This window comes from Vulpes vulpes, chromosome 15 (genome assembly GCF_048418805.1).
Source record: "Vulpes vulpes isolate BD-2025 chromosome 15, VulVul3, whole genome shotgun sequence".
NCBI lineage: Eukaryota > Metazoa > Chordata > Mammalia > Carnivora > Canidae > Vulpes > Vulpes vulpes.
The window spans coordinates 56,139,636-56,166,633 of NC_132794.1; the positions used below are offsets into that span (position 1 = coordinate 56,139,636).

Sequence of the window (26,998 nt, forward strand, 5' to 3'; positions counted from 1 at the left end):
AAAGATGACATAATAAATCAGTGTAGAAAAGATGAAATGAATGGTTTGGAGACAACTGGCTAACCACTAAGAAAGGGGACCCCTACCTTACTTCTTAGATCACAATATATTCTTTTTTTTTTTTTTTAAAGATTTTACTTATTTATTCATGACAGACACAGAGAGGGAGGCACAGACATAGGCAGAGGGAGAGGCAGGCTCCTTGCAGGGAGCCCAATGCAGGACTCAATCCCGGACCCCAGGATCAGGCCCTGAGCCGAAGGCAGACACTCAATCACTGAGCCACTCAGGCACCCCATCTTAGATCACAATATATTCTAAATCGGTCAATGATATAAATATGTCAATTGAAACAGGAAATACTAGCAAAAGCACTTGTAGGTGGTTTTTTTCTTATGTTGATCCTAAATCAAGATACTGTAAAGGAAAATCTATATATTTGACTCTGTTAAAAATCCCATAAATAAAGTAAATTAAGAAAAATAGCTTTAACATATATGACAAAGAGCTGTTTTTCTTAATACTCAGAGTACCTTCACTCTTTACTAAAAAAATAGCAAACTGCCAAAAAAGGACAAGGGATTGGTGATTAATTAGATCCTAGAATATTAATGGTTAATAAACATACTAAAAGATGTGCAGCTTCACTAATAGCTAATTAAAACATATCATTTTATGTATACCAGTTGGTAAAAATTACAAAGATTTATCATAGGCATTCTCATTCACTGTTGGCAAGTGTATAAACTGGTATTTTCTTTTTGAAGGGCAATTTGGCAGCATCTACCAAACTTTTTATCCAGCAGTTTTAGTTCTAGCAAATTACTCTAAAGAAATACACAGATTTATATTTTTAAAGATCATTTAAAGATTAGCAATATATATTAAAAATCTTAAGATGTTCATGTGCCTTGGCTCAGCAGTTCCACTTCTGGGGATTTTCCCCTAATAGAATTGATTGGTTGTGTGCATATATAAGGATCTTCAGTGCTTATCTCAGCATCATTTATAATTAAATGGGAAAAATAACCATAAGTATTACAGTGATTGATTCAGTTTAGGAGTGGTGTGTGTGTATGTGCGATGTTCTACAGCCTAGAGTATTAGAGTATAGAGTATTATCTGGTCATTACAAATGGTGATACAACTTTTAATAAAAGAAGTTCATATAAGAGAAAAGCAGCAGTGTAGAAGTTCTGTTTTATAAAAATAAAAATTTAAGAGTATAAAGTTCATATAAGAGAAAAGCAGCAGTGTAGAAGTTCTGTTTTATAAAAATAAAAATTTAAGAGTATAAATCTGAATAGAAAACTCTAAGAATGAGGCCTAAAATGTTGAAGTTGTATCTCTGGGTGGTCAGATGATGGATGATTTTTATTGTAAAAGTTCATGTAAACTTCTCTTCCAAGGATCATGAATTATTTGTGTTGTAAAAACCCGATCTATCCATTTTTTTATTTAATGCTGAATTTTTAATTCAGCTCTCATTTTTTATCATTTGAATCTTTTAAGAGCAGTTTTAAAATTCAGTTTTATGTTTTTAGCTGTGAAGAGACTGCTGACATATTAAAAATACCATTTCCTTATTTTATAGTGGGAAAGTAAAACTGTCCTGCGCAATGAGCCTTTGGTTTTAGCAGGAGGCTATGAAAACTGGCTCCTTTGTTACCCCCAGTATACTACAAATGCTAAAGTCACTCCACCCCCACGAGGCAAGAATGAAGAGGTGTCTATCTCATGTATGTATGTGAAAATTTTTGTTTAAAATTGCCTTGGTAAAATGAACTTTAAATTATTAATGTTCTTGGTTGTATGTGTACTTGTCCTGTTGGATAGCAGATTGTTTTCAGGCATAAAAAATACAAGATGTCCATCCATAGCCTGGAAGTTAATGTTTTTAATTCTTTAAGATTGTTGTGGTTGTCACCTCATTTACTTTATATTTAACTATCACATGTAACATGCATGACATATATAATTGATGGGGTTTGCTGTTCTTTCAAAAATATTATTCTTTTGGGGATTTTAGTGGATTTTACTTATCCTTCACTGGAAGAATCCGTTCCTTCTAAACCTACTGCCCAGATGCCACTTCCTTCTGTAGAAATAAATGAAAATATAGAATTGATAAATGATCAAGATGAGAGAGTGGCACCACTGAACATATCAGCTCCAGTGGAACCAATTGCTGCTTCTAAATCTAATGTTTTACCTATAATTCAACCAGTGCCTGTTGTAAAGAATGTTCCACAGGTATGTTCTTTATTTCTTTTAACTTTATTATTTCTCTTTTTTTAATATTATATTAAATGCATAGTATACAAATGAAGTTTTATATATAACCTTTTATATTTAAGAAAGAAAAATACCGATGAAAAGAATTTATGTGTTTTGGTGTCTTTTGGCTATAAAAGTTTTTCATTTTATATTTCAGTCCTGTTACCAAAGCAGTATTAGAATAAATAATTCCAAAGATTTCAAAGCCAACTAGCAGTCTATTTACTACAGGCAGTACCAGCAAAAGATTGTAGACATGAACATATTCTGGGTTTTCTTGTATTATAATTTAATCTATAGTATTTTCCCAAATAGTTTGGCGTAAAGATGATAGTTACATGATGTCAATATTTTGTTTTCAAAATAATACTGTAGTGCCATTTACGTGGAATTTGACATATAAATAACATGCATGGTTTTCGTCGTTGTTATTTCTTTTGTTATTATTGAAGTATAGTTGCCATATATTAGTTTCAGACGTACAACATAGTGATTAGACATTTATATACATTATGAAATGATCACCATACGTCTAGATACCATCTGTCATCAAAAAGTTATTAAGGTAATATTGACTGTATTTTCTGTACTGTATATCCCTGTGACTTATTTCTTAACTATAAGTTTGTACTTCTTAATCCCCTTCACCTATTTCATCCAGCCTCCCCAAACTCCTCCCCACTGGGCAACCACCAGTTTGTTCTCTTATTTATGAGTCTGTTGCTGTTCGGTTTTGTTTATCTTGCCCTTTTTATCTTGCTTTTTAGATTACATGTATAAGTGAAATCATACAGTATCTGTCTCTGACTTACTTCACTTATCATAATACACTTTAGGTCTTGCCATGTACTGCAAATGGTAAGATTTTATTCTTTTTTATGGATGCCTAATATATATATCACATGTTCTTTATCCATTCATCTATTGATGAACACAAGTTTCCATATCATAGCTTTGTAAAATTTTAATTAACATGGGATGCATATATCTTTTTGAATTAGTGTTTTCATTTTCTTCAGATGAACTATCAGAAGTGGAATTGCTAGATCATATGGTAGATCCTCATTTTTTGAGGATCAGTTTCTGTACTATTTTCTCTTGTGGCTACATTAATTTACATTCCAAACAAGAGTGTACCAGGATTCCTTTTTTCATCACATCCTCACCAACACTTACTATTTCTGCTCTTTTTGATTTTACCCATTCTGACAGGTGATACTTGATAAAGTGATACTTGGGGCACCTGAGTAGCTCAGCTGGTTAAGCCTCCAGCTCTTGGTTTTGGCCCAGGTCATGATCTCAGGGTCGTGGGATTGAGCCCCACATTGGGCTCCACACTCAGTGCGGAGTCAACTTAAGATTCTCCCCTCTACCCCTGCACACCCCATGTTCACTTTCTCTCTCAAATAAATAAATCTTTTTAGAAAAAAGTGATACCTCATTGTGGTTTTAATTTGCATTTGTTGAGCATCTTTCATGTGTTTCTTGGCTACTGTATGTCTTCTTTGGAAAAATCTCTATATGAGTTCTCTGCCCATTTTTAAATCAGATTGTTTGGGTTTTTTGGTGTTGAGTTGAAGAAATTCTTTATATATTTTGGATATTAACTCATTATCAGATATGTCATTTGCAAATATATACTCCCATTCAGTAGGATGCCTTTTCACTTTGTTGATGGTTTCCTTCACTGTGCAAAAGATTTTTAGTGTGATGAATGAGTCCTGTTTGTTTATTTTTGCCTTTGTTGCCCTTGGCTGAGGAGACAGATAAAAATATATTGATAGAATCAGTGTCTCAAGAATTTAGTACCTATATTTTTAGTTTTATGGCTTTAGGTCTTACATCTAGATCTTTAATCCATTTTGAGGTGTTTTTTTTTTTTTTTCTTTTTTTGGATAGATAAAAGAAAATGTGGTCCAGTTTCATTCTTTTGCTTGTTGCTGTTAAGTCTTCCTAACACCATTTATTGAAGACACTGTCTTGGTTATCAGTCCTGGTACCATACTGTTTCAATTACTATTAGCTTTGTAGTATATCATGAAATCTGGAACTGCAACACTCCAGTTTTATTCTTCTTTTCAGGATTATTTTGGCTATTGGGGATCTTTTTGTGGTTCCATACAAATTTTAGGATTTTTTGTTGCAGCTCTGTGAAAAATGGTATTGGTATTTCAATGGGGATTGCATTAAATCTGTAGATTGCTGTGGGTAGCATTGACATTTTAACAATATTAATTCTTACCATCCACGAACATGATATATCTTTCCAGTTATCTCATTTTCAGTTTCTTTCAGCAGTGTCTTAAAAGTTTTTACAGAGTATAGGATTTTATTCATAAATATTTTATTCTTTTTGATGCAGCTGAAAATAGAATGGTTTCTTAATTTCTCTTTGTTACATTTTATTATTAGTGTATAGAAAGAGAACAAATTGTGGTATAATGATTTTGTCTCCTGCAACTTTACTGAATCAATTTATTAGTTCCAATAGGTTTTCTGGTGGAGTATAGGGTTTTCTAAATATAGTGTCAATGTGATCTATAGATAGTACCGGTTTCACTTCTTTACAAATTTGGACACCTCTATTTCTTTTTCCTAACTGATTGCTGTGCTATGTTGAATAAAAGTAGCAAGAGTGAGCATCCTTCTCACTCTTATCTTAGAGGAAAATATTTTAGCATTTCACTATTGAGATGTTAGGTGTGGGTTTGTCATATACTTCCTTATTATGTTGAGGTATGTTTGCTGTATACTCAGTCTGTTGAGAGTTTTTAGCATAAATGGATGATACATTTTTTCAAATGCTTATTCTGCATCTACTGAGTTGCTCATATGGATTTTATCCTTCATTTGTTAATTGATATGCCAATATTGAACCCTCCTTGAATCCCTGGAATAAATCCCTTTTGATTGTGGTGCATGATCCTTTTAATGTATTGTTGAATTCAGCTTGCTAATACTTTGTTGAAGAGTCTTACAACTCAGTCCATCAGGGCTGTTGGCCAGTAATTTTCTTTTTTGTAGTGTCTTTGCTGTTGGTATGAGGGTAATGCTGGCCTTGTACAATGAATTTGGAAGCATAACTTCCTCTTTATAAATTTCTTGGAATAATTTGAGAAGAATAGGTATTAACTCTTCTTTGGTAGAAGTCACATGTGAAGCCTTCTGTTCCTAGCCTTATGGTTGTTGGGAGTTACTGATGACTGACTCAGTTTCAATACTAGTACAGGTGTACAACAGAGATAATTGTGGGTTAAGTTCCAGACCACCACAGTAAAGCAAATATCATGATAAAGCAAGTCCAGTGAATTTTTTGGTTTGGTTTTCTAGTGCATGTAAAAGTTATCTTTACAATGTATTGTAGTCTGGTAAATATGCAATAAATAGCATTATGACTAAAAAAAAAAAATGTACATCTCTTAATTAAGAAATATGTCACTGCTAGGCACCTGAGTGGTTCAGTTGATTAAGCATCTGCCCTTGGATCAGGTCATGATCTCAGGGTCCTGAGATCAAGTTCCACATTGGGCTCCCTACTCAATGTCAAGTCTGCTTCTCTTTCTACACCCCCCCACCCCCCGCTTGTGATCTCTTTCTCTTTTATGTTCTCTCTCAAATAAATAAGTAAAATCTTTTTTAAAAATACTGCTAAAAAATGCTAACTATCATTTGAGATTTCAGCAACATGTATTCTTTTTGCTGTTAGAGGGAGTGTCTTGCCTCAATGTTGTTGGCCGTTGATTGATAAGGGGCAGTTGCTAAAGTTTGGGATAGCTGTGGAAATTTCTTAAAATAAAACAACTGTGAAATTTGCTGTATCTGTTAACTCTTTCTTTCACAAATTATTCCTTTGCAGTATGCAGTGCTATTTGCTAGCATTTTCCCCACAGTAAAACTGCTTTCAAAATTGGAGTCCATCCTCTCAAGCCCTGCCACTCCTTTATCAACTAAGTTTATTTTATATTCTAAATCCTTTGTTGTCATTTCAGCAATATTTACAGCATCTTCACTAGTAGATTCCATTTCAGGAAACCACATTCTTCATTCATCCAAAAGAAGCTACTGTTCATCCATTCAGGTTTTTCATGAGATAGCAGAAATTTAGTCATATCTTCAGGTTCTCCTTGTAATTCTAGTTCTCTTGCTATTTCTACCACATTTCAGGTAGTCTACCACAAGACTACCAGTCTTGAACTCCTCAAAGTCATCCATGATTCTTGGAATCAGCTTCTTCCAAATTCCTTTTAATGTTGACATTTGACATCTTTCTAGGAATTACTAATGTCCTTAATTTAATGTGGAATGGTGTAGCCTTTCCAGGTTTTCAGTAGACCTTGCCTGCATCCACTGTAGGAATCACTACTATCTATGCAGTTCTAGCTGCACAAAATGAATTTCTTAATTAAGACTTGAAAGTTATCATGACTTCTTGATCAGTGTGCTGCAGAATGGATTTTATGTTAACAGGCATGAAAATATTAATCTTTTTATAATCTCAATCAGAACTCTTGGGTTACCAGTTACATTGTCAATGAGCAGGAATTTTTTAAAAGGAGTCTCTTCTGAAGCGTAGGTCTTGTTGTGTGCTTAAAATATTCAGTAAACCATGGTGTAAACAGATGTGCTATCATCCACACTTTGTTGTTCCATTGATAGAGCACAGGCAGAGTAGATGTAGCATCATTCCTAATGCCCCTAGGATTTTCAGAATGGTCAGTGAGCACTAGATTTAACCGAAAGTCACCAGCTACATTAGCCTCTAGTAAGAGAGTCAGCCTGTCCTCTGAAGTCTTGAAGCTAGACATTGACTTCTCTTCTCCAGCTATGAAAGTCCTAGACAACCTCTTGTCCAATATAAGGCTGTTTCATATATATTAATTATCTTAGCTAAATCTTGTAGATAACTTGCTGGAGCTTTTACATCAGCACCTGCTGCTTCACCTTGAACTTTTATGTTAGGCATCTGCTTTCCTTAAACCTCATGACCTAATAAGCTTTGCTGAAATCAGTTTTTTTTTTCACCCAGCTTCTTCACCTCTTTCAGCCTTCATAGAGCTGAAGAAAGTCAAGGCCTTACTCTGGATTAGGCTTTGGTTTGTGGGAATGTGGTTGATTTGTCCCTCTATCCAGACCACTACAACTTTCTTATATAAGCATTCAGGCTGTTTCACTTTCTTATTCTTGTGTGCACTGGAATAACACTTAAAATTTTTTTCAAGAATTTCTTTGTATTTTCAGTATGGCTGTTTGACACAAGGCCTAGCTTTTGGCCTATCTCAGCTTTTGACATGCTTTCCTCATTGAGTTTAATTGTTTCTAGCTTTTGATTTAAATTGCTAGATGTCAGGGTACCTTGGGTGGCTCAGTCAGTTAAGCATCTATCTGACTCTTGATTTTGGCTCAGGTCATGATCTCAGGATTATAAGATCAAGCCCCACATCAGGTTTCACACTCAAGATGGCATCTGGTTGAGATTCTCTTTCTCCCTCTTCCTCTGCCCCTCTCCCTGCCTCTTTCCCCTTCATGCTTTCTCTCTAAAATTAAAAAGTATATATATATATATATATTCACAAAAAATCAAAGTGATAGATGACTTTTCCTTTCACTTGAACACTTAAGAAATCATTGCAGAGTTTTTCACTTACCTAATTTCAATATTGTGTCTTGTGGAATAAAGAGGCCCAAGGACAGGGAGAGAGACTGGGGAACACCTGGTCCATGGAGCAATCAGAATATATGCAGTAGTTTTTAAATCATATGGATGTGCTTCATGGCACTGGAAAAAAAGTAACATTAAAGATCATTGATCATAAATTACCATGACATATAGTAACAATAAAATGTTTGAAATATTGTGAGAATTACAAAAATGTAACACAGACATGGAGTAAATGCTATTGGAGGAGTGACACTAATAGACCTACTTGACTCAGGGTTGCCAAAAACCTTTAGTTTTTAAAAAACATAATGTCTGTGAAGTGCAGTAAAACAAAGTATGCCTGTAATCAGTCTGTTCAGATTTTCTGTTGTTCCTGATTGGAAGATTATATTTTTTCAAAGAATGTATCCATTTTTCTTAGTCAGTATGTTGGCATGTAATCTTTTACAATCTTCTATAATCTTTTGTATTTCTGTGATATCAGTTGATATTTCTTCTCCTTTATTGCTGATTTTGAGTCCACTTTGGTTTTCTTGATGAGCCTGGCTAAGGATTTATCAGTTTTGTTCATCTCTTCAAAGAACCAGCTCTAGATTTCATCGATCTTTTCTATTTTACTATTTCATTTATTTCTGCTCTATTTTATTCCCTTTCTTCTGCTATTTTTGGGCTTTGTTCTCTTTCTAGTATATTTAGGTACAAAGTTAGAGTTTTTATTTGAGATTTTTTTCTTGTTTCTTGAGGTAGGCATATATTTCCATAGACTTCCCTCTTAGAACTATTTTTGCCGTATCCCAAAGATTTGAACCATCGTGTTTTCATATTCATTTGTTTCTGTGAATTTTTTAATTTCCTTGAACCATTTGCTCTGTTTGTTTTCTTTCCTAATTTTTTCTTGTAATTCTAGTTTCATACTGTTATGGTTGGGAAAGATGCTTGATACAATTTCAGTCATCTTAAATGTATTGAGACTTGTTTTGTGGCCTAACGTGTGATCAGTCCTGGAGAAGGTTTCATGTTCACTTGAAAAGAGTATATTCTGCGGTTTGGGAATGGAATGTACTGTGTATGTCTGTTAGATTAATGTGGTCTAACGTGTCCTTCAAAACTACTGTTTCTCTCATTTATTTTCTGTTCTGGATGATCTGTCCATTGATGTAATAAGTATGGTGTTAAAGTCTCTTGCGATTATTGTATTATGATCAATTTCTTTCTTTACTGTTAATATTTGCTTTATATATTTAAGTGCTCCTAAGTTGGGTGCATAGATATTTATAATTGTTACATCTCCTTACTGGATTGATCTATCATCATAGAATGACCCTCTTTGTTTTAAAAAATATTTTGCTTGATAAAAATGTTGCTACCCCAGGTTTTGGGGTTCTTGTTTGTGTGTTTTGCTTCCATTTGCATGGACTTTCTTTTTCCATCCCTTCGCTTTTAGTCTGTTATGTGTCTTTAGGTCTGAAGTCTCTTGTAAGCAGTGTATTAGATGGGCCTTATTCTTTTATCCATTCTGCCACCCTGTGCATTTTGATTATAGCACTTAGTCCACTTACATTCAAACTGATTATTGTACTTACTGTACAGTATGTACTCACTGCCATTTTGTTAATTTCTTCTGATTGTTTTTGTAGCTCTTTTCTGTTCCTTTTTTCTTCTCTTGCTCTCTTCCCTTGTGATTTGGTGACTTTCTCTAATGTTTTATTTAGATTCCTTTCTCTTTATTTTTTCTTGTACCTACTACAGGGTTTTGGGTTTTGGTACCATTAGGTTCATATATAACATCTTACATATGTATATAAACACACACACACACACACACACACACACACACCAGTATATTTTAGGTTGATGGTCACTTAACTACAAACACATTAAAACCAGGGCATTTTAATCCATCCCACCCATATTTTATATTCCTACCCCCCCCCCTTTTTTAAAGATATTTATTTTGGGTGAGAAGAGAGCATATGCTAGATTGGGAGGAGGGCCAGAGGGAGGAAATCTTCAGGCAGACTCCCTGTTGAGTATGAAGCTCAGTCTCACCACCCTTGAGATCACAAGCTGAGTTGAAACCAAGAGTCACATGCTTAAGCAACTGAGCCATCAAGGTGCTCCTCCACATTTTACATTTCTGACATACTTTATATGTTTTATTTTTATAATTCTTTATTAAAAGTATACTTGATTTTATTACTTTTGTCATAATCTCCATAGTAGCTTTAGAATTTATTCCCTACCTTTACTATGTTTGATTTTACCCAGTGAGTTTTGTTTTGTTTTGTTTAATTTTACTTCTAGTTATGGCCTTTTCTATTTAGAGTTCATTTAACCTTTCTTGTGTGGCTGGTTTAGTGATGGTGAACTCCTTTAACTTTTGTTTGGGAAACTCTTTATCTCATATTTAATTCTGAATGATAACCTTGCCAAGTAGAGTATTCTTGGTTTTAGGCTTTTCCTTTCAGCTGTTTGAATACATCATGACAGTCCTTTCTGGCCTGCAAAGTTTCTGCTGAAAAATCAGCTGATAGCCTTATAGAGTTTCCCTAATAGGTAACTTTTTGCTGTCTCTCTTGCTTTAAAAATTCTCTATCTTTAACCTTTGACATGTTAATTATTATATCTTGATGTAGATCTCTTTGTCTCATTTTGTTTTGGGTTCTCTGCTTCCTAAACCTGGATTATCTGCTTTCTTCTCTAGGTTAGGAAGATTTCAGTTATATTTTTTCAAATAAGTTTTCTGCCCTTTTCTCTTTCCCTTTCCCTTCTGATAGCCCTGTAATGCAAATATTAGTACACTTGATATTGTCCCAATCATCCCTTAAATTGCCCTCTTTTAAGTTCTTTTTTGTTGTTTTTGTTTAACTTGAGTGATTTCTACTACTCTGTCTTCCAGATCACTGATCAGTTTTTCTGCATCTTTTAATCTGTTCTTGATTCCCTCTAGTGAATTTTTCATTTCAGTTACTTTCATTCTTCAGCTCTGATTGGTTCTTTTTTATATTTTCTACTTGTTGATGTTCTACTTGTTTATTAAAGTTCTTAGTGCATTCATCCATTTCTTCTGATTTTGGTGAATATCATTATGACCATTACTTTGAGCTCTTTTATCAGGTAGATTGCTTATCTCTGGTTCTTTTTCTGAGGTTTTATCTTGTTTTTGTTTTGAACATACAGCTCTGTCTCCTCACTTTGCTTGACTCTCTGTGTTTTTCTGTTAGGTAGGTCAACTGCATCTCCCAGTCTTGAAGGAGTGGCCTCAGGTAGAAGATGCCCTATGGGCCCAGATGTGCAGTCTCCCCCTAGTCACTAGAACCAGGCACTCCAGGGGTATCCTCTCTGTGGGCTGTGTGTGCCCCTCTGATGTGGCTAGGTTGAGACTGCTGCAGGAATACTTAGTGAGCAGGACTGGTCTCTTGTGGGTGGTTGAGAGGCCCAATCACAGCTGTTTTGGGCATGCTTCTGAGTAGAACTGACACCTCTCCCACCCCAGTAGGAGTTGCTTTAGGGGGCTACTGTCTTAGGCTGCCTACTAGGTGTGGATGAGCAGGAACTGCTTTGGATGAGCACCTACCAGTGTATGCACATTGGGCAGGGCTGATCCATAGAGGAATACAGGTAGGATGAACAGTGGTAGCAGGGCACATGGAAAGAGTGTTAGAGTGGTGCCTGTAAGCACTTCCATTCTTGGAGGGAGTCCCTATAGATCCATGCCCCTACTGCACATACCCTAAAATTAGTTAATATATTTCCTTCATGTATGGCCCAGGTGCTTTTCAAACTCTTAGCTTTCTGTTGGGTCTGGGAACAAGTGAATCTGTGGCCTGGCACTTTTAAGAGCAGAGTCTCAGTGTTCTCTAGCCCTTGTGCTATCCTAGAGATAAGCCCCATTGATTTTCATAGCCAGACGTTATAGTGGCTCATCTTTCCTGTACAGATCCCTTGGGTAAGGGTGCCTAATGTAGGGTGTAAACCCCTCCTCAGGGAGGACCTCCACATTTGTGATTATTCCTACCATTTGTATATTGCCGTAACAGGTGTGTAGGTGTTGACTGTGCCTCTGCCTGCCCCTCCTACCTTTCTGAATGTGGCTTTTAATTTATATTTTTAGTTGTGGGAGAGCTGTTTTGCTAGTATTTGGGTCATTCTCAGAGAGTTTGTCTATATTTAGTTGTATTTTTGGTGTGTCTGTGGAAGGACGTGAGCTCAGGATCTTCCTACTCCACCATCTTGATCCCTGCTCCAACAGTCACATTTTAACAATAATTATTTAAATGATTTTAAATAACCAGTGTGTTACTATAAAAATGCAGCTTTTTTCCCCCTCTGCATTTTACTCAAAAGAAGGTAAACTCATTCTCCCCTATGAATTTTCCAATAAGATTTTTTTTATAGCATTCACTTTTAAATTTTTTTTAGGGGGATCCCTGGGTGGCTCAGTGGTTTTAGCGCCACCTTCAGCCCCAGGGCACAATCCTGAAGTCTGGGGATGGAGTCCCACATCGGGCTCCCTGCATGGAGCCTGCTTCTCCTTCTACCTGTATGTCTGCCTCTCTCTCTGTGTCTCTCATGAATAAAAAAATCTTTAAAAAAAAATAAATTTTTTTCAGATGTATTTCAACAGTATTTCACATTTGAAGTGGATGCCATTTGATTTGTGTAACAGGCTATGAATAGAAAACTCGTGAAATGAGATAGTTCATTTTTTAATTTTTTTAAAGGTCTTCTGCTTTTAATATTTCAGACTAAATCTTAAGATAAATAAATCTTTTTTAAAAAGTAAAAACAAAAAAACAAATCTCAAGACTAAACAGTATTTGTTTGGGCAACTTTTCTAATAACATGAATTTAAGAAATTGAAAAAAGAGCTTATGTTATTGCACTTCCTTTAAACTTGATCAGCATGTTATTTGAACCATAATCCTCCTGTGACTTTCTGAGATATGTGCAAATTTACCTAATATATTTTGAGGTTTTTCTATGTGAAAGACAACATAAATGTTTATAAATATGATTAAGCTATGGATTCTATCTGATGTTTAGAAGGAGAGACTTATACAAAGACAGCAAAAATATAAGGCAGAATGTCATAATTGCTCAAGTAGTCACTGGAGCACAGAGCAAGTAAAGAACTTTTGACTGAGGGTATCAGGTCTTCATGGAAAAGGCAGTATTTTTATCTGGGCTGCTATAAGAGTACAATAGGATTTGAGGATTAAAGAGACAAGTAGAAGATTTTGTGACTAAAGGAACAAAGCATGCTTTGGAACCAGTGAGTAGTTTTGACATGCTTAGACACAGCTCTCTGTTGGAGACAGACAAATGTGATAGTAGATAAGATTGGAAGATGGGCAAGAGTCATCAAGAGATAATGCTATCAAATTGGAATTTTATCCTGTAGGCACAAGGAAACTTGCAGAATTTTAAAGTTGAAAGTAACATGATAATAGTTATGCTTTTAAAATGAGAGTGAAATAGATTGAGTTAAAATGTATATGGAAATATTTATTTTGGTTCCTGTCCACCTTTTATTATCCTTATCCTCATAGTGGTTCTTCCCACTTCATTCTCAAATGTAGAAAAGAAGAGGAGGAAATAGATTTTTAAAGAGGCAAAAAGAGAAATGAGGAACAAAGGAATGATTTCTTCACTATATTCTTCACTATATTGCAGTCTGTACAATATGTTTTATAAGAACACCACACAGGTTGTTACTGGCAGATAATCTTATAAATTTTTATACTTGTTTCAGTAAATTGCATTTTCAAAAAATGATCTTAGGATCACTTCTAAAAATTTTATAGGGTTAGTATGCTATTAAAGTGAGATAATAAACATTTAACTCATTAATTTAGGAATTTAGATAGTTTTTTACCTAACTTGTAATTAGTAACTTACCTAAGTTATGAAAATTGTTATGGAATATTTTATTCATTCCCTTGGCAACATATTTATTTGCTCTGTGTCAGACACAGTCTTTACCCTCCTGGAGCTTTTATGCTAAGAGGGAAGAAAGATTTTGTTTAAAATTATAATATTATAAAATATATATATATAAAAATACATATAATATATATATAATATATAATATAATATAAAATTATAATATTTAATCAAGATCCCAATAAGTATTATGAGGGAAAAGAAGAGGGTATTAAGAGACCATATATTAGGGGACTGGGCCATTTTGGGGATTTCGGAAATCTTTCCTAAGGGAGAGATATTTCAGCCATGACCTAAAGTTTTAATAGGCATTATCTAGATGAATAGCTGGTATAAAGGCCTGAGTTGGGAAGGAGCATGCATCTTTGAAGAATTAAAAAGGCAGAGGTAGACGTGGGAATGTGATATACTTGATGTATAGAATGGTCTATGAGATTAGAGAAATAGGTAGAAGTGGGACCACACAGGGCCATACTATGCATGGTAAAGATTTTAGATGTAAACTAAGTACAGTGAGTAGCTATTTACATTCATGAGGAACATAGTCATATTTCTTTTAAAATGATTACTCTGGCTACGGTGTGGAGATTAGAAGGGAGGTAAGAAAAGAGGTGGGACAACTAATTGGAAACAATGTAGAGAGTATGTTGGCATGGACTTGTTTGGTGGACAGGTAGAGGAAGAAAATCATCAGACTGCATAAGGGCAGGCGGAGGACATAAACTCAGTTTTCTGGTATGAGCTACGATTTGGATAGGGGTTACATCATGAGATAAGGACCATGTTTGTAGGGGAATTATCACGTAATCAGTTTTGACCATGTTAGGTTTGTGGTGTGTATGTGAGACACTGACATGCAGATGTTGAGTAACCAATTGGATATCTGGAAATGGAACTTAAATCTAGGTATAGCCAGGTTTTATGTTTTAGATGAACTCTTCCATGTACAGAATATATCATGGTGTATTGAAAGTATGGAATCAAGAAGAAGTAAGTACCAGGTGCCTTATGAGAAATCTTGACAGACACAAATAGATATTCTGGCATATGTTGCCTCCATAAAGTGACTATTCTTTCAGAACAACTTGATTTCAAGAACTGAGGTTACATTCCTGGACTTTGACAAAAAGAGGTTTTGCTCTGTTTTTGTTGATGTAGATTGATCGTACTAAAAAACCAGCAGTCAGATTGCCTGAAGATTATAAAATAAAATCTGAAAATAAAGATCCCGAGCAACAGTCTCCTCAGGATGGAAAAATAGTTCCTGATCGTTCCACAAAGCCAGTATTTCCCCCTCCGACTGCCATGTTAACAGATGAAGAAAAGGCTCGTATTCATGCAGAAACTGCTCTTCTAATGGAGAAAAACAAACAAGAAAAAGAACTTCGAGAAAGGCAGCAAGAAGAACAGAAAGAGAAACTGAGGAGAGAAGAACAAGAACAAAAAGCCAGAAAGAAACAAGAAGCTGAAGAAAATGAAATCACTGAGAAGCAACAGAAAGCAAAAGAAGAAATGGAAAAGAGAGAAAGTGAACAGGTTAAGAAAGAAGATAAAGAAACTTCAAAGAGGAGCAGAGAAATAACAGGAGTAAAAAGACAAAGTAAAAGTGAACATGAAACTACTGATGCCAAGAAATCTGCAGAAGATAGGGGCAAAAGGTGTCCCACCCCAGAACTGCAGAAGAAAGCAGTGGGAGATGTGCCCCATGCCTCTGTGGCAGGAGATGCAAATTCAGGCAAGGTGAGCAGAAACAAACAGTACAAACTTGCCAAGTAAGTGAAATAAATTGTGTTATAAAAAGATGACACCAGTGGCATTCCACAAATAGGACAGATCTTTTAAGTAATTTTCTAGTGGGCGATTTGTACTGATCCATCTACATTTGCTCTTCTACTCTCCTTTGGTTGACTGGGAGTAGGGTTGCTTATTTTTGTCTATGAAATGCAGTATTTTTTAGCAATTGAGGTAACTATACTTTTCATTTTTATATGTGCTGTATGTTCATCAGATTTGAGTGAAATACAATCTTCCTCTCAATGTGGAGGATTTAGGTGCCAAATATGTATATGATAGAGCTGTGTCTACTTAAAATATGTCCAAAATCAATGACATCTAAATGGTCCAACATTTATCTTTATCATTTATAGTGGTTTTTGTGGTCACGTCTATTGTCAGTTTGTTTGCTGCTTCATCTAATCAATAATATTGACAGTGATCCCATTAATGTTGCCTTTTTCTACCCTTGGTTATTTCCCAAAATTCATTCCCCCAATTTTGGGAAACATTTTTTTGTTGTTGTTCTTTAACCTAATAATAACTTATATGTTTTTTATTTTGTTTCCTGTATTATACAATTAACAATGCCTTTCCCTTTAAAATAGCAAGAACAGTTATAGCTTCTGTTTATAGTTCTGAAGCAGCAGTTCAGGCATAAACCAATATTAACAATTCATATTAATGGTGTACTTATCTGGGGAACACTTACCTAGTTAACCTTAACTATCAAAAATATAGCTCTTTGGGCACCTGGGTGGCTCAGTTGGTTGAGCAGCCAACTCCTGGTTTTGGCCCAGGTCATGATCTCAGGGTCATTAGATTGAGCCCCTGTGTTAGGCTCTGCACCGGGCATGGAGCCTATATAAGATCCTCTCTCCCTCTGCCCCTCCCCCACCCCATTCACATGCATGCTATTTCACAAAAAATATGTATATCACAAACAAAAACCTTCCAAACACCTAAAGTTAGGGAAATGAAGCCCATGCACTAAATGTTCTCACTTTATTCATGGGAGGCTCAGAATTGAGCTATTACAATTTAATTATTGTCCGTTGAGTAGCTGTTATACACCAAGTATTTTTCCTGTATTACTTTATACTTCTAATGATAAGGCCATGAGGTATTCAATTCAGAAATAAAGTTGAAACTTAGAAGTTAAGTAATTAGCTTAAGGGCCTATGTGCAGTAAGATTCCAAAGCCACTTCCCTTCTATCTTGGTTCACTTAGGGGCAGGCAGTCGTAAGAAGTGAAAGCATTCATGCCAGATAGCCCTACAAATCTAAATAGCCCTGTGATTATCACATTAGTTTTTGATGTTACTTATATATAACACATTGAAAAAACTGTGTGTGTGTGTGTGTGTATACACACACACACACACACACACACACATATGGTATGCTTTTAAAAGTAGGCAAAATATTGGGCAGCCCAGGCGGCTCAGTGGTTTGGTGCCGACTTCAGCCCAGGGCCTGATCCTCCAGTCCCAGGATCGAGTCCTGCATCACACTCCCTGCATGGAGCCTGCTTCTCCCTCTGCCTGTGTCTCTGCCTGCCTCTCTCTCTCTCTCAAATAAATAAATAAGATCTTTAAAAAAAATAAATAAAAGTAGGCAAAAATAAATAATTTATTCTGGAATAAAATTTGTTAAAATTATCACAAATATTTAGAAGTTTTTACTTTACTGTAGTTATTTTTTAAAGTGAATTCTTTGAAGGAACCTATGATAGGTTCCAAGAGGATATAAAATGGATTTTGTACTTTTGAATATTGTTCTGTATGAATATCTTATAATCTCTCCATTCTCTTCAGCATGTTCATTTTAGGAGAACATGACCACTTTGAAGGCAACCAAATCATGTGAAATTAAAATAAAAGAACAGTGTTCCAAAGAGGTCATGGTGAATATACACTGATGACCAGCAACTTATAGTTGGCCTTGTATCATGAGTCAGTGCTTCCCTATCCACCATGATATGCACACTCCCCGCCATTGATCATCAGTTTCTTTTCTTTTTTATCTTTAGTGTTAGGAAATCCCACGTGGGCTCTATCACCTTTAGTTAAAAATACCTACTTTGACAGTAAAACTAAATAAACTCTTCAGGTCTTTTTTTTTTTTTTTCTTTTATATTTTCAGTCTGATGGATTTACTTGTATTAGCTAGTGATTGATAGGCAAGTTCATATTGGAGGACAGTTAAAGTTTTCATTTCTGAAATTTTAATAATTTTACAGCCTGTTAAGATTAAAGGACAACCAGAAAGTGGAATTCTAAAGACTGGAACTTTTAGAGAGAATACAGAAGACCCCGAAAGAAATAAAGTAAGTAGTAGTAGTTCATTGGGTTGGGGGAAACACATGGTTTATAATCACATGGTTGTCTTTACTCTATTGTCATCCTCCATCTGAAAATCTACTTTCTGAAGAAATCTTTCCTTTCATAGCTGGTTTTTTGTTTTTACATGATTGATCCATTTATATGCTAAAAAGGAATAGATGTTTGTCTTCCTATTTAAAGTGTAATAATATATTCTACTCATTTTATGAAATTAGAAAATATCTAGGCCTTACTACATGATCCAGCAGTTCTACTTCTAGGTATATACCCAAAAGAATTGAAAGCAGTTCATAGCAGTGTTATTTGCAATAGCCAAATAGCCAAAAGATAGAAGCAACCCAAATATCCATCCACAGATGAATATATAAACAGATGTGACATATACATACAATGGTATATTCAGCCTTTTTAAAAATTTAGGAAGTCACCCAGGTGTCCTCACTAGTATAATTTTTTGAGATTCATCCATGTTGTAACATGTATCAGTAGTTATTCTTTTATATTTACTGAATAGTATTCCCTTGTGTGAATATACCACATACATTTTATTCATTCACCAGCTAATGAATATTTGGATTGCTTCTGCTTCTTTTGGGCTATTATCAATAATGTTGCTGTGAACATTTGCAAACAAGTCCTTGTGTGGAAATATGTTTTCATTTCTTTTGGATGAAATTGTCTTTGTGTTTTTGTTTTTTTTAAAAGAAACTTTAAAAACTGCCATCATTGTGGGCTTGTATGTACACACATTCCTTTTCTCTTTGCTGCAGTATTTGGACTTTGAGACCACATACAGTTCTTAATTTTTAAACTTGATTTTAAAAATATTAAAGGGCAGCCAACACAAGGCTTTTTGGTTTTTTGGACAAGTAGCTTAAGTTTGCATATGGCAAAATTTAACCTTTTTTTGGTTTTGTTTTGTTTTGTTTTTAATCTAGGCTAGAGAACCTTTAACAAGAGCACGAAGTGAAGAAATGGGGAGGATCGTACCAGGACTGCCTTCAGGGTGGGCCAAGGTAAAACTCAAAATAAGCACATAAATAAATAACATGTGTTCTTTTCTAAAAAGCTTTTTTTTGTTGTTTATTCTACATCTTCTCTAATGCAGAGTCAATTCTGTTTCTTCACTATGGAGGACAGAGAGTATTTCCCTAATTACAGCAGGGTTAGATTTCTCCGTATATCCAATCTGAGATGATGGCTACAATAGATGAGCATTTTTGGCATTTGTTACTTAGAAAGTTAATTTTTCCAATACCCAGAGTTCTTTGGAAGTTGAATTATGGAAGTGATTATTACCATTTTATTCAAATTATTTTAATCCAAAAGTAAATTTAGCAGTGGAATACTTTTGAGTGGTTTTTTTTTTTTTTTGACCTGTTTTTTTGTTTCTTTTCCATCTAAGTTTCTTGACCCAATCACTGGAACTTTTCGTTATTATCATTCACCTACCAACACTGTTCATATGTATCCACCGGAAATGGCTCCTTCATCTGCACCTCCTTCCACCCCTCCAACTCATAAAGCCAAGCCACAGATTCCTGCTGAGCGGGATAGGGAACCGTCCAAACTGAAGCGCTCCTACTCCTCCCCAGATATAACCCAGGCTATTCAAGAGGAAGAAAAGAGGAAGCCAACAGTAACTCCAACAGTTAATCGGGAAAACAAGTGAGTTTATCCTAATTCTTAGAACTAGAATAATCTGTTATATTTGAAAACTTCTAAACATACTAGTTTATTAATACCAGGGAGTCAGAAATTTCTGAGGATGGTTATACCAGCCATTGTTATTTAGCACAGAGGAAAATATGAGTGGATTAAATTCCTTGGTTTTTATACCAAGTGCTAACTTAAATATATCAGGGAGAATGATTATAATAAGTATTAGTGTAGATATACATTAATATAGAATGTACATTATTATATTTTAGGGCAGCATAGTATAGAACTACCTAGAAGTTTTCCATAAACCTCCATGGTCCCTAAATTTCTCTTCAGGGACCATAATCTCTAGGATTGTTGAGTTTATCTTGTTGCAGCTCTCAAATTCCAAACTTTTTTTTTTTTTAAACTCCACCTCTACTATAGAAGCAAACTTAAATAGTATTAAAATGACAAGTATTGTGTGTATCAGCTCCTAATCTTATTCTGTTCCCTTTTTCTTCATTGCATTTCTGTTTTCTTCACAAGTAGTGAATGATCAGTAGGTTCAGTTAACTCTCCCAAACCAGATTTCATTTAGATGTATTCCTGGTGTGGTCCCTCTATTGCTCCTCGTTTATGATTGATAGGATTGTGAGGAGGTAATTGTCAGATCTACTTATCACTTCTAATCTTTACTTTTTGAGGGAGGGGTATAATGGAAGTATACATAAATGGGTTTATATTAGGGCTCACTATTAAAACTGGTAAGATTTCTTTCTTGAATCATCATTCTTATTAAAGTTTATTAATTTGAAGACAAGGGTTTTTTTTAAGACAATCACACATGCAGTTATGTATTTTTATATGCATTTAACAGAGGAGTACATGAACGTATACATCTGAGCACATATAAAGAAATGCTGATTGAAATATAGTTTAATCAGTTTAATCTGTTCTTAAATTCCTTTCAGGGTGGAAGCATGTTTAGGATCAATAATAAAAGAAAGATCAATTAAGATTTTTCTTAATGCTATAGCCATTCTAGAAGTTCTGCATATAAATCAAATACAATAACAAAAGCCTTCTCTAGTCCAAAAGCTGTTTAGCAGACATGTTGATAGAAACATTCTGTATCTGTGCTATTCAGTATGGTAGTAGCTACTTAGAATTGTAGGACGTGGAACTGAGGAGCTGAATTTTTAAAGATTTTATTTATTTGAGAGAGAAAGAAGCGGCAGGAGCAGGAGGCAAAGGGAGAAAAGCAGGCTCCCCACTGAGCAGGGAGCCCAGCACTTAAGGACTGAGCCACTCAGGTGCCCCCTTTTAAATTTAAATAGCTACCTGTGGCCAGTGGCTACTGTGTCAGCACACCTCTGCATTTTGGGTAATAGTACCCAAATAATCTCTGCCTCTTTTGATATCTGTCCACAGTAATAAATTTTTTATTCTTTGTTTGGCATTCTGGTTGAGTTCAACATTTAGTAATGCTAAACTTTATTTAAAAGAATTTGAAAGAGTCTTCTCTTCCAGAGGACGGTACGTGTTCATGAGAAGCAGGGAATCTATCTCAGGGTATAAGAACCATAGACCCACATAAGAGGTTAAGGATACTTGTTTCTTGGGAGGGTCACAAAATAACCAGTTTACCTAGATAATAAATGTCTTGTAAGACCCAGTACCTTATGACTTATTAACTGTTTACAAGATTACTGTGTACTGTGATACCAGTGCGGGAGTTTGCTATTTGTAGTCTGAACCTTAATTTTAGATACTGTGCATTTTAAGACATTGTGTCCGTTTTTTCTTCCTCAGGCCAACATGCTACCCTAAAGCTGAGATCACAAGGCTTTCTGCTTCTCAGATTCGGAACCTCAATCCTGTCTTTGGAGGATCTGGACCAGCTCTCACTGGACTTCGTAATTTGGGAAATACTTGTTATATGAACTCCATACTGCAGTGCCTATGTAATGCTCCACATTTGGCTGATTATTTCAACCGAAACTGTTACCAGGATGATATTAATAGGTAAAGAAATTTCATACTTACTGCAATATAGTATTAAAAGGGTGATCTAACCATACTTCTTTACCACTCAGCTCCAGAGAAGACAAATTAGGAAAGGGGAAAAATATCTTTATTCTTAAGGAAAATATGAGTAAAGCCTCCTCTCCTCTCACTGACAGAAGAGGAGCAGTGCAAAAAGGTAGGGACATCAGTTAAGAAACTGGAGGTTCGCAGCCCAAAAGCAGCATGCTGGTGGGGTATAAGCAAAGTAAGATTCAGATGAGTGTTTGGGAATAAACCTGTGAATACTTTAGTGTTGGGTTACAGTATGTAAAGAGTTTAATGTTGACCTTGTCAACCCACTGTACCTTGACTTTTTAAAAATTCCTTTATTTATTTATTTATTTATTTATTGGTAATTATATTTGCAAAGGTCAAATCTCTTGGGGCATAAAGGTGAAGTGGCTGAAGAATTTGGCATAATTATGAAAGCCCTGTGGACAGGACAGTACAGGTACATCAGTCCAAAAGACTTTAAAATCACCATTGGGAAGATCAATGACCAGTTTGCAGGATATAGCCAGCAAGATTCACAAGAACTGCTTCTGTTCCTAATGGATGGTCTCCATGAAGATCTAAATAAAGTAAGAAATTTGATTTTTCTAAGTTGCAAAGGCTCTTTAGGGTTGCTCAACACTAATTTTTATAGCAATTTAAAATTATAGGTGATTGTTCAGTGCTAGTTTATTCAAATCTAGTGACTTTGTACTAAGGCAGGGAACTATAAAACATATCTGATAGATCTAATATTTTAAAAGAAATATATAATTTATATTTGTTTACTAAAACGATAGGTCGTATTGTGAGAAATTGTAAATTTTGAAATAGTTGTTACAGGTACTATGTGACCACATGTATGTGAAAGTAAATCATAAACACAAATTTTATAAAAGATTAGCTATAGACTACCTGAACATCTTTATTATTATATATTTATATATATCATTTTCATCCTTGTTTATAAAATAAGAATTACCTTATATAACCAAAGGACTAATGTGAAAAGTTAGGCACATCTCTCTCAGATACCTTTGGTATCACTGTTACCACTGAACATATATATACACACACCAAAAAAATACATCGTATTTTACACACATGTATGTGTGTGTATATATAGGCGAATATAAATACATGTGTGTATCTATCCATGAGCCTAGGACAACAAATAAATCCTGTCTAGTTGTAGCCCTAACTCCCAGCTATGTGTGAGATTGTCTTTTCTTTTCAAAATCAAAATTTCAACATAAAAAAAGTTAAAACAAAAAATTTAAAAATGTATTTTATGAATTCTAGTTAGTTAACATACAATGTAATATTAGTTTCAGGTGTACAATATAATGATTCAGTACTTTCATACAATAGCCATTGCTCATCACAAGTGTACTCCTTAATCCCGATCCCTTAAGAAAATGCATTTTTTTTTTAATATTTTATTTTATTTTAATTTTTATTTATCTATGGTAGTCACAGAGAGAGAGAGAGAGAGGCAGAGACACAGGCAGAGGGAGAAGCAGGCTCCATGCACCGGGAGCCCGACGTGGGTTTTGATCCCGGGTCTCCAGGATCGCGCCCTGGGCCAAAGGCAGGCGCCAAACCGCTGCGCCACCCAGGGATCCCAAGAAAATGTATTTTATTAATTTCTATTTAATGAAATAAGTCATATAGGGTGCCTGGGTGGCTCAGTCATTTAAGTGTCCAACTCTCAGTTTCAACTCAGGTCATGATCTCATGGTTGTGAGATTGAGCCCCACGTTGGGCTCTATGCAGAGCCTGCTACAGATTCTCTCTCCCTCTCCCTCACACACTTTCTCTCTCAAATAAGTAAGATCTTAAATAAAAAATAAGTCATACTTCCCTGATAAAGGGGGATTTAGAGGAAGATTTTTGGCTACAACTTTTTTATAGCACTTAATGAGATTAGAACACTTTCATGAAAGGAACAGAAATGTTTCTAAATCTGCAAAGTGTATTCCATATATTCTTTCAATTTTATATTTAAATGTCAACTTTGAGATATTAATATAAATTTTAATATTAATCTTATTTCCAGGCTGATAATCGGAAGAGACATAAAGAAGAAAACAATGATCACCTTGATGACTTTAAAGCTGCAGAACATGCCTGGCAGAAACACAAGCAGCTCAATGAATCTATTATTGTCGCACTTTTTCAGGGTCAGTTCAAATCCACAGTACAGTGCCTCACCTGTCACAAAAAGTCTAGGACATTTGAGGCCTTCATGTATTTGTCTCTACCCTTAGCTTCTACAAGTAAATGTACATTACAGGTAAGCTCAAGAATAAATGATTTGTAGAATAAATGCTGTTTATATGCATACAGATGTACTTTTTTAGATGAAACTTACACATAAATTTTGTTTTAATTATGTCTATGTATATTAGAAAAAGATTTTTTAAAAAGTTTTTAAAAGATATTTTCCTATAAAATACTTTAAGAATTGATGTTTTTTGAAGTTTGCATTTTGAAGAAGTTTTAAAAGTTATAAGAATTTGCTTCACAGGAGGATCAAATAAGTAGCCTGTTTTCCCCACAACAAGAGTGTGATTTAGCTAGCTTGTTGATATTTTTGTGTTTGTTTCCTCGAGAATGTCATTTCTTCCAGCAAGACTTCCTGAGACACCAGGTAGAGTGCAGACACGCAGGACTGCTTCCCTCCACCGTAGGCAGCACTCACCACACTCTGCACTCTTGTTATGGTCGGCTCTCTCGTCTGCATTCCCCACTAGGTCATAAAGTTTGTGAGGGGATTGTTTTCTTCTAGTTCACTGTTATATCCCTCATGCCTGGCAGAGTAACTTATTGAGTAGACGTTCAGTGATACTGTAAAGACAGGAATTAATAAGTAACTGCTACTTGTTTCTGCCTCCAGGATTGCCTTAGATTATTTTCCAAAGAAGAGAAGCTCACAGATAACAACAGGTTTTACTGCAGTCATTGCAGAACTCGACGGGATTCTTTAAAAAAGATAGAAATCTGGAAGTTGCCACCTGTGCTTTTAGTGCATCTGAAACGGTAAACAATTTTTTCTACCATTTAGATGAAGGAATTCTAAGTCCTTCATTCTAAGTCATTTTGTTGTACTGCCTGCTAAGGATGCATTGCAAAGGAAAATATTAGGGAAATAAGGCAGAAATGAGGAGACTCTAGTTCCTTACCTTAGTGTTTGCAGTAACAGCAAAATGACTACATGACTCTTTCATGTAATATCATCTTTTTTTTTTTTAAGGAAATTTAATTATTACATTTCAAATACAAAATTTGGGGTAGCCCGGGTGGCTCAGTGGTTTAGCACCACCTTCAGCCCAGGGTGTGATCCTGGAGACCTGGGATCTTATCCCACTTCAGGCTCCCTGCATGGAGCCTGCTTCTCCCTCTGCCTGTGTCTGTGCCTCTCTCTCTGTGTCTCTCATGAATAAATAAATAAAATCTTTAAAATATATTTAATATATATTTATATATTTATTATTTATAATTATATATATAATTTTATATTATAAAACATCAAATGAAAATGTATTTATACAGTATAATACAAATGATTAGCCAATAAAATTTATCAAACAGTAAACTAAAAAAGGATTTAATCCTAGGCTGAAAGTGAAATAAAGAATTTTTTAAAGATTTATTTAGAGAGTGAATGCTCAGGGATCCCTGGGTGGCGCAGCGGTTTAGCGCCTGCCTTTGGCCCAGGGCGCGATCCTGGAGACCCGGGATCGAATCCCACGTCGGGCTCCCGGTGCATGGAGCCTGCTTCTCCCTCTGCCTGTGTCTCTGCCTCTCTCTCTCTGTGTGACTATCATAAATAAATAAAAATTAAAAAAAAAATTTTTTTAAAAAAAAGAGAGTGAATGCTCATGTACAGAGAAGTCTGAGAAGTTTGAGACAGAGTCTTAGACTCCACACTGAGCATGGAGCCCAACGTGGGGCTCGACCTCATGACCCTGAGACCACGACCTGAGCTAAAACGAAGAGTCAGGCACTTGCCCAGCTGTGCCTTGACTCCTTCTCAGGGGTGCCCTAGGCGTCCCTGAAATACAGGATTTAAGTATAGTCTTAAAGATGTTAAGGATGCCATTGTTGGGTGCAGACATTGTTTGTCCAGATTTCTCCAGCCTGTGAAAAAGATCTGGTCCTCTAATAGAGAGTTATAAAACATGTCCTAAGTGTTTTGATTTTTTTTTTTTTTTTTTTTTTTTTTTGGTCTTTGTATATAATCTATCCATGGAGTGATAACTATGGGTCATTGTTTGATCTTTTTATTGAGCTATAATTTTAGTTTTAAGAAAGCACTTCTATTTTAATTATTTGCTTCATTATGTATTACTGGAGATTCTTTGGCAGTTATATTTTCAACATTGACGTGTTCAAATTCCTCATGTAAATTTTTCAACAACAGCCTGTGAATCAGTTTTTCTCTTCTTGAGGATTGTGGAGGTATAAACATTCTATAAATGATTACACAATTGTTCAGTTAAAATTTTTAATGCTGCTTACTCTTTGCAGAATATCTGAAAATATAAATGCTTCAGAATTCAGTTTTTAAAAATTCTGAAATAATATTTCACCAATATACCAGTATTTTGATGTTTAAAGGAGAATATGTCAGGATCATGGAATGCCATTATAGTTCACCCTGCTACCTGAGAGTAGAGTATTCCTGAGAGTAGAGAGTAGAGCAAATAAAAGTATTTGCTTTTATGAAATCTTTCATAAAGCAAAACGGTGAAAAGCAAAGAAGCAGCTACCATTAATTTATATGGAAAATCTTGAGCATTCCCAAACCCCCAAAATAACCTTCTCTTGGGCCTTTCTGATGCCTTAGGACACATCTTGCAAAGAGAAGCACAAAATAAGTCAAGGTAAAACACAGATGCCGACAGCTTGATGCTGAGTATTCCGGGAAAAACTTGGTGGTGCCACTCTTGCTGCTCAGCAAGGTGCCTGCTGCCTCTACCAGCTTACTGCAGAACAAATACTGCCAAATGCTATTTTCACTGTTCAACTTTTTTCTTAAAAGCAGAAATCCTCTTGGATTTCTTTTGGTTAGCAAAAACAAGGACTAACATAAGTCTTCTATTAAAACAAAGCAGCGTAATGTCAACTTTTGAAAAGGAGGAGATACCTGTGTAGTCTGTGTGCTTGCAGTTTCCAGCTCCAGCTTCCCCAGCAGTAGTCTGTCCTCTGGACATGTGTGGTGACTAACATTATAAACATGGGTCTTTGTAGGTTTTTGCCTTTGTAGAAAACTCCTCTCACAGTTCTGGCT

The 26,998-nt window shown here is 35.3% G+C and overlaps 1 protein-coding gene across 4 annotated transcripts in view; it reads left to right on the forward strand.

Moving 5' to 3' along the window:
* Positions 1-26,998, forward strand: part of USP8 (ubiquitin specific peptidase 8) — a 102,206-nt gene that overhangs the window by 73,760 nt on the left and 1,448 nt on the right. For all 4 annotated transcript variants that reach the window (XM_072738532.1, XM_072738534.1, XM_072738533.1 and 1 more), the window contains 10 exons: positions 1,595-1,739; positions 2,030-2,253; positions 15,041-15,622; positions 17,898-17,984; positions 18,939-19,016; positions 19,406-19,668; positions 21,457-21,669; positions 22,082-22,292; positions 23,762-23,998; positions 24,602-24,744. In XM_072738532.1, coding sequence (XP_072594633.1) covers positions 1,595-1,739; positions 2,030-2,253; positions 15,041-15,622; positions 17,898-17,984; positions 18,939-19,016; positions 19,406-19,668; positions 21,457-21,669; positions 22,082-22,292; positions 23,762-23,998; positions 24,602-24,744 — 2,183 coding nt within the window. The remainder of the gene's footprint in view (positions 1-1,594; positions 1,740-2,029; positions 2,254-15,040; positions 15,623-17,897; positions 17,985-18,938; positions 19,017-19,405; positions 19,669-21,456; positions 21,670-22,081; positions 22,293-23,761; positions 23,999-24,601; positions 24,745-26,998) is intronic.